The 8,766-nt window shown below is 35.0% G+C and overlaps 1 protein-coding gene across 1 annotated transcript; it reads left to right on the top strand.

Moving 5' to 3' along the window:
* The first annotated feature begins 3,164 nt into the window (after positions 1-3,164).
* On the top strand, positions 3,165-8,766 carry LOC112027924 (autophagy-related protein 18h). Its single transcript, XM_065775603.1, has 6 exons — positions 3,165-3,747; positions 5,739-6,194; positions 6,519-6,959; positions 7,256-7,501; positions 7,584-8,384; positions 8,466-8,766. The coding sequence occupies exons 1-6, from the start codon at positions 3,490-3,492 to the stop codon at positions 8,643-8,645; spliced, it is 2,382 nt and encodes a 793-aa protein (XP_065631675.1). The 5' UTR covers positions 3,165-3,489; the 3' UTR covers positions 8,646-8,766.

The raw sequence follows: 8,766 nt of genomic DNA on the forward strand, positions 1-8,766 counted from the left end.
CCCAAGCCCAACTTCAACCCTTAGCTCATTATCTTTCAAGCTATCACTTAAGTGGTGCAATGGTTTATAAACATACATGAGAACTTATCTCTAACCAATGTGGGACACAAGCACACTTTAAGAGTTTGAAACACACATACTCCAACACACTTTTCTCACCCCAGTACGTTCTCATGTAAGACGTCACTGCAATTCTATAGCACATTCTTTAGCATTCTTTCTTTTTTTTAGTCTGGATAGAAGATGTACCACCAAATGTCACTGTACTTCAAGCTGATTTACAATAGCCTACATAATTTTTGAATAAGAGTTGGAATTTGTCTTAAATAAATAAATAAATAAAGTTGAGTCTAGACTTGTTTATGGACTTGGTAATAATAAACTTGATTTTGATATGCTCAATATGAGCTTGATAAAGTACTTACAGGATTTCGTGCTAAAAAACTTGATATTGACCTTAAGCTCGCTTTAATTAATGAATCAAACATAACTCAAGTTTTTAGACTTTTTGACAAGTCCAAGCTCAAACATTTTTTGTAAGCTTGATTTAAGCTCAAGCCAAGCTTAAGAATTCAATACTTGAAAAAAGGCTCAACTTGTTTATAGCCCTATATTGTGCCAATCTAACTAGAAGCCATTCACTATTTTGTATTTTAAAATTTTATTACCAAGTAAAATATATCTAATTAAAAAAAAAGTTTCAACTTATGACATCCACTCCTGATAATAGCTCTTTTATTCAACTATTAGAGCATTTATCAGTTAAACTAACTAGAACCCACGGTAAAATATATTTTTTATTAGAAGAGATATATATATATATATATTAGAAGTTATTACTTAAAGTATAGCTTCTAATAAGTAATAACTTTAACAGAATAGATTGTGTAACTAGGGAGTTAAATGCCGAAATAACAAATCTTTACAGCCTTCTCAATATAATATTTGACTTTCATAAAGCTTGAAATACGTATGGTGTGTTACACGCTCATCATATGTGTTTAATACCCTACTTATTTATCTATTTTATATGAGAAAATATATAACCACAACTTTGCCATAATCCTAATAGGACAGATTATAAGTGGTGAATTAAAAATGGTAAGTTCTCTTCAAAAAAAAAATAGTAAGTTTATATGAAGATGATAGATAAGATAACCACCCACAGCAATTGGCAAAATTGTATTCCTAGCACTGCTTATTTTATATTCAAATTCAAATAGCACCCATTTTTGACATAGAGATAAAACCATGTGATAGTGGGTAAGGTGAAGCTGAAAAAATGTGCAACTCATTGGATTAGCATGGTGTTTCTCTCTCTTACTCAAGCATGTTTGAAAGGTAGTGGCAACAAATAATTGTAGCCGTAATATAAAAAATGTGTTCATCAATCATTATTCAACAGGAAGCAGAAAATCAAAAAATTTGCTTGGTCGGCGTCTCATATAAGATATTCTCATCCCTTGTCGTGACGTAACTAAAATGTTCCCTATTTTAAGCTTCTTCGTTTTTCTTTACACCCTACGTTTTGGTTTATTTATCAGTAGCCTCCACGCAATTTTCAAAAATATTTTACGACACCCCCAAGTTTACATAGAGAAGACAAATTTAGCCCTATTCACATTTTTTTTTTTATCTTCATCCCTACAAACACAAACATATCCTATAAAGAAAAATAATTCCAAAGAGACATGGTTGCAAAGAATTATCCTTAATGGTTGTTCACAGTCACATTCGCCAAAGACACATAATTAATGAAATATAAAATTAAAAAAAAAAAAAAAAAACTCTAAGGAGGTATTTTTCGCTAAGAAAAGAATATCTTTATACTTGTCAATAACTCAATATAAATGTGTACTAGTTTGGATGTGATACGTTATAGGATAAATTATGATGAAGCATCATTAATTATATAGAATATATTTTTATACAAAATAGGTATCTTGAGTAATATTTCTAATAAAAAGTCACAAATACCCTTATTTGCTAAAATTTACCGTCTTCCATTTTAGAAATCTAGCATAGACTTCCAATAAGTTTTCCTTTTTAATATAAAACGATTCCTCAAGATAAACTAAAAAAAAATGTGACGATAATAATTATATATTAATAGCATATACATTAATGGCCTGTTTGGATGGAGGGAAAAAGGAGGGGGAGTGGAGAGAAGTAGAGTAGTATTGGCTAAAAATAAACTAATTTTGTGCTAAATCTACTCTACTCTACTCTACTCTCCCTCCCTCCCTCTCAATCCAAACGAACCATAAGCGGCTTAATACATTAGAAAGGATTCTAAAAAAAAAAGGAAAAAAGAAAAAAAAAGAGGATTAAGAATAATACAAACCTTCTAAAAAGTTGATGATAATATTTGTGAGAAGTGAATTTAAAACTCTTAAAAATGTATGTAGATAGATAATTAGTTAATATTAATAGTATTGAAAATGTGGTATGTATTATTAACTAATTATCTACCTACTTACATTTTTAAGAGTTTCAAATTCTATGCTCGCTAATATAATCATCAGCTTTTCAAAAGGTTTTAATTGATGACTTTGGAAAAATACTTTTAATAAAACTCCCTCTACATGAATTTCTCAATTCTTCTTAATCATGTTTAGTAGACTTTCTAGATCCATGAATGCACCGTTTTTGTACGCAAATTCATTATTTATTTATTTATTGAATTCACATTCCACATTGACTAATGATTACTTTTCCTCACCTCTTACCACAAAAGTTTATTCCTTTTTTACTCGTATACATGCACCACATCAATACATTACATTTAACTATCAAAATCCTAACCACACAAAAATCCATCGCACATTAACTCACTCAAATTGAAACCCACCAAATCCTTAATTTTTTATTGCTCACCAACCTTTTTACCTCAAAACTTTTACAAAGTAGTAGTAACAATATTTACGAACTCTTCAACCGTGTTACATACAACGATTACGCAAATTACCTTAAGGATAACCTCGTAACTTCACTATTCATTTGATGGCCGTTGACAGTTGATAGACGACACTTGAGTCACACATAGGGACACCCTAGTAATTTCTCTAATCTTTTTTTGCTTCAACTGCAATTAATCCTCTATCAAACTCTCTAAAGTCTAATAAACCCATAAATAATTTAATTTTTTTTTCTTACCCAAAAAAAAAAAAAAAAAAGACAGCGACAGAGAGAGAAGAGAGTTTGGACACAAACTTGCAATATAAAAAGTGAAGGAACCGTGTCCGTTAAGGTCAAACCCACCAACACCAACACCACCACCACCACCGCCACCGCTACCACCGTTTTGGAAGAGTTTATGCTAATATAGGATCCTCTACACTCGGCGACTCTCGCCGTTGGGTCCCATTTCTGAGTTTTTTCTATTAGTAGTTTATTATTCCCGGTGAGTTTCCCGGTGGCCGGTAACCTCAGAAAAAAAAAAAAACCAAACAGAGACAGAGAGAGAGAATCTCGTATTTGTTTGACTTGATGAAGAGCCAGGCCAACAAAGGAAACAAGAGCAACAATATCAGCAACAACAACAACAACAACAACAACAACAACAATAACAATAGCTATAATCTTAACCACCAAAATAACCACCACCCCCGCAGTAACGGTTTTATACCTAATTCTTTGAAATTTATATCCTCCTGTATCAAAACCGCCTCCTCCGGTGTACGGTCCGCCAGCGCATCCGTCGCCGCCTCTATCTCCGGCGACAATAATCACTTCCACAAAGACCAGGTTTAGCCCCTTTTTGTAATTTTTTAGATTTTTTTTTTTTGGGTAAAGTTTGAATTTAAAATTTTTGTTGGGATTTGGGGATTCTGTTTGGTTGCGGAGAAAAACATGGAAATCGAGGGAATTTTTGTGGTTTAATTGTTGTGCTTGGCTGCTGAGAAATGTTGAGACTCGAAATTTAAGTTTCTGAGTGAAATTTAATTTTTATTTTTTGCAATTAGTTATTGTTTTTTGGTTATATTATGAAGCTGAAGATTGCATTAAAAAAAATGTATGTATATGTTGGAGCATTGGAAATAATTGAAGTGCTGGTTGATAACTAGGGCAAGTGAAATGTAGTAAATAAATCTATGGTTAGCAAATGTTGGATGGTTTGTATTGTAAACATAATTTGCATATAGTTTCTGTTTGGGTGCCGAGAGAATTGCGGGAATGGATAGAATTGAAATGAAATGGAAGCCTTAGATTTATGTAGTAGAGGAACGTTTTGTTTTAATTTTAATTTTTCCCTTAAAAGTTCGTATTTTTGGACTAGCTTCATTATTGAAGTTTCGGAACTTTAAGAGATAGATGATTGGATTTTAGTTGAGCGGAGCAATTTGTTTATAATGTGAAGTCTACCACTTTCTTGGTGACCAAATTGAGCATTGGGTTGTGTTAATTGAAATGATGGATTTAGAGCGGTTTGATTATTTGATGAAAGAAATAAATGAGATGCCGATTGATTTCTAGAATAGAGCAACTTATAAATAGTTGCCAAGAGCCTTGTAGCTCAACTGGCACCTCCTGAAGTTTCCAATAAAGTTGTCTGGTGTTCAAATCCTCCTCCCCCAACCAATGAATAATAATAAAAAAGTAAGTTAATAGTAGTTTTATTCATTTTATTATTAGCTGTTAATATTGGACTATTTATTGTAAATTAAATTGAGGGTACTAGGTTTGTGCTTGTTGAAAAGGATGGTTTAAAAGATATTTATATGTTTGGGGGCAAGAAGTGATGTTGAATTTATGATGCCCTAACGTTTAATTCTTTTACCCATTATGTTTATGGTTCACTTTTTTGTCCAACATGTAGTATGACTTTTAGATTAGTTGTTTGAACAGCATAATAATTACATCAGTCAGTTGTTGGCATTTAGTCATTTAAACATTAGGTATTTAGAGCTCTATCAGTAAAAGACTCCATTAATTGATGCTAATACTGCCAAAGTGGCATTTGGCAGCCAGAGGGTATCCGGTTATCCTTGCTTCGTCCTATCATCATAGTGAAGTGAAGATGCCTTTTTTTAATTATTTTCCAGTTATGACTTTTATAAATAAAAAATATGATGATAGCTGGTTATTTTGAACCTGAATCTTCTCTCATATACTGACTGAGAGGTATATTGCTTTTCATGAATTGTGGATAAGCATGCCTGAAATTTTTTTATTCAATCTTATGACTATCATGTTGACTTTAGACACATACAATAAGTGCCTGTTACTGCCTGGTAAAATCCATGGTACTCTCTCTGTCTCATGTCCAATATCGAAAGAGATGAAGTGCTCATAGAAATTCAGAAATAATTTGGAAGCATCAGTTTTCTGGCCATCAATATTTTTCCTTTGTGTCTGTCAATTAAATGGGTTGATTATAGGTTTAATTTCTCAGTGTGTCAAGTAGGTGTGAGCAGTGTGTATAGATTGGGGGTTGAGGATGGCTTTAATTTGCAAATCACAACTAGTGAGAAGAGACTTAGTATCTTCTTTGGCTATTGAAGATATGCTTTTCAAAAAACCATATTAGCAGGGTAGAGTATAAGCTTTGTTCTTTAATTGAGCTAATATTTAATTCTCCCACCCCATCAATGTCTTCATGGTTTTATGGTTACTCTTTGTATGTAGACTCTTTATAGTGTATTACATTTTTTTATTTATTGGTAAGTTACACACGCAACCAATGGGTCTATTGCATTATTTTTAGTAGCATGATCTAAATTGTTTTGCCCAAACAGGTATTATGGGCTGGCTTTGACAGATTAGAGCTTGGTCCCTCTGCCTTTAAGCATGTTCTCTTACTTGGTTACTCCAATGGCTTTCAAGTCCTTGATGTTGAAGATGCATCTAACGTCAGTGAACTTGTTTCGAGGCGCGATGATCCTGTTACATTTTTACAAATGCAGCCCCTCCCTGCAAAAGCCGAGGGTCATGAAGGATTCAGAGCATCCCATCCTTTACTCTTGGTTGTTGCAGATGAATCAAAGAGCTCAGACCTGATGCAAAGTGCAAGAGATGGGTTGGTCAGAGATGGTTTTACTGAGCCTCAAATAGGAAGCAGTGTCATCTCTCCTACAGCAGTTCGGTTTTACTCACTAAGGTCTCACAATTATGTTCATGTTCTGAGATTTCGGTCAACTGTGTATATGGTTAGATGCAGTCCTCAAATAGTGGCTGTGGGTCTTGCAACACAAGTAAGCGTTAGCTTATGCCAACTATTTAAAGTTACTATATTGTGCTTGTGTTTGAAGTATATCTCTTACCTTTATCGTTGACAAAACATGGCACAATAGATAACAATCTGTGTTGAATAATTCACTAAATAACTTCAACAACCTAGAGGAATTAATTTGATGGTTGCTGAATTGGTGGTTGTTAATCAGAACAGTTATTGGAGGCAGGCTATATTGTTGAGATGCAAAAGTTTTGTTATTTTTATTTGAGTAAGTTCACAAATGGAGTAATATAAATATTTCTAGTATCTCATATTTTCTTTTAATTTTTTGTTTTTCTGCCAGATATACTGCTTTGATGCTCTGACTCTTGAGAATAAGTTCAGTGTTCTCACTTATCCTGTCCCTGAATTGGGAGGCCAAGGAGTGGTTGGGGTCAATATTGGCTATGGACCCATGGCAGTAGGCCCCAGGTGGTTAGCTTATGCTTCCAACAACCCATTGTTGTCAAACACAGGCCGCCTGAGTCCACAAAGTCTTACTCCTCCAGGTGTCAGTCCATCAACTTCACCTGGGAGTGGAAGTCTTGTTGCTCGATATGCCATGGAGTCTAGTAAGCACTTAGCTGCTGGGTTAATAAATCTGGGTGACATGGGTTATAAAACCTTGTCAAAATATTGTCAAGAGCTTATACCTGATGGTTCTAATTCTCCTGTGTCATCAAACTCAAGTTGGAAAGTTGCTCGGGTTGCATCACACTCTCCAGACACAGATAATGCTGGAATGGTTAGTTTTATAATCTGACAACCATAATTCTCAATGTTACATGGGAATCTCATACTTGCTACACAACATGTTCCAGACAAAAGAAAGCTGTTTTAAGTCACTTATGTTAATTTTTCTCAAGTGTTTTATTTATTTATTTTTTGGTTAAGTTAAGACACACACACACACACACCCAAATTTGCTTAATATTTTGTGAGAGTAAAGATACATGTATTACAGGGATGTGGCAGATTTCTGCTACTATTAGAACTGAGAAAGTCTTCTTATTTAGAAAAAAAAAAAAACGTTTATTGCAGGTTGTTGTCAAAGATTTTGTTTCCAGAGCTGTTGTCTCACAATTTAGGGCCCATACTAGTCCAATTTCTGCTTTGTGTTTTGACCCAAGTGGAACACTTCTAGTTACTGCCTCAATACATGGGAACAATATAAACATTTTCCGGATTATGCCATCCAGCTCACGAAATGGATCATTTACTCAACCCTACGATTGGGGCTCTTCTTATGTGCACCTTTACAAGCTCCACCGTGGCATGACATCAGCTGTATGTTCCTACCCACTGTGTCTTCTGACCATTGTGTTTTCTATGTCCATGATTGTTCTCTTTTCCCTTGTGCTTAACGCAGGTAATACAAGACATTTGTTTTAGTAACTATAGTCAGTGGGTTGCCATTGTTTCATCCAGGGGAACTTGCCATATTTTTGCTCTTTCCCCTTTTGGTGGTGAGACGGTTCTCCAAATGCAGAACTCTGATGCTGATGGTCCTACCCTTTTGCCGGCTGTATCTCGACCATGGTGGTTCACTCCATCTTTAATGATAAACCAACAATCTCTTTCTCCCCCGCCCCCACCACCAGTAACCCTCTCTGTGGTCAGCAGAATTAAAAATAGTAACTCTGGGTGGCTCAACCAAGTTAGTAATGCTGCCTCTTCTGCAGCAGGAAAGGTTTCCATTCCATCTGGTGCTGTTGGTGCTGTTTTTCATAACTCTGTCCCTCATGATCTGCTACCTGCTCACTTAAAAGTCAATTCTTTGGAGCACCTGTTGGTTTACACTCCTTCTGGTCATACAATTCAATATAAACTACTTCCATCAATGGGAGGAGATTCAAGTGAAGCTGCTTCCAGAACTGTGCCAGGTTCTTCTGTGCAAATGCAAGACGATGAGTTGCGAGTAAAAGTTGAACCGGTTCAATGGTGGGATGTTTGCCGAAGAAGTTCTTGGCCTGAGAGAGAGGAATGCATTTCTGGGATTACTATTGGCAGAAACGAAACTGTGGAGACAGTCATGGATGTTTCTGATTGTGAGGATAATGATATTGGAAATAAGGAGTTCATAAAGCCTCATGAACGATCTCATTTATATCTCTCCAATGCAGAGGTGCAGATTAACTCTGGGAGGATACCAATCTGGCAAAAATCTAAGGTACTTGTTATGGATTTTATAGTGAGACACTTCTCGTCACAGTCGGCAACTATGTTTATAATTCTTTCATCTGTATTTTAGATATCTTTCTCCACGATGAGTCCTCTGGGAGCTAATGAGCAGAATTTCACTGAAAATAATACTGCTGGAGAGATTGAAATAGAGAAGGTTCCTGTTCACGAGGTTGAGATTAGGCAGAGGGATTTGTTGCCTGTTTTTGACCATTTCCTCAGAATTCAGTCTGATTGGGGTGACAGGTAATTGTCATTTCATACCTGTGCTCGATCTGTCATCAAGTAATATCTAAACTATTAGCAGTTGATAGAAGAAATTATTTTTTTGAAATTTCTGTTCTAGCAGGAAAATGATATTAATTGTTTCA

This window comes from Quercus suber, unplaced genomic scaffold, assembly GCF_002906115.3.
Source record: "Quercus suber isolate HL8 unplaced genomic scaffold, Cork oak 2.0 scaffold_8, whole genome shotgun sequence".
NCBI classification, from domain to species: domain Eukaryota; kingdom Viridiplantae; phylum Streptophyta; class Magnoliopsida; order Fagales; family Fagaceae; genus Quercus; species Quercus suber.

Bases quoted from the DNA above. Each gene is read 5' to 3' on its own strand.
- LOC112027924 (XM_065775603.1), top strand. From the start codon at position 3,490: ATGAAGAGCCAGGCCAACAAAGGAAACAAGAGCAACAATATCAGCAAC. The intron at 3,748-5,738 runs GTTTAGCCCCTT...TTGCCCAAACAG, and splicing joins ATCACTTCCACAAAGACCAG to GTATTATGGGCTGGCTTTGA. The intron at 7,502-7,583 runs GTATGTTCCTAC...TGCTTAACGCAG, and splicing joins ACCGTGGCATGACATCAGCT to GTAATACAAGACATTTGTTT.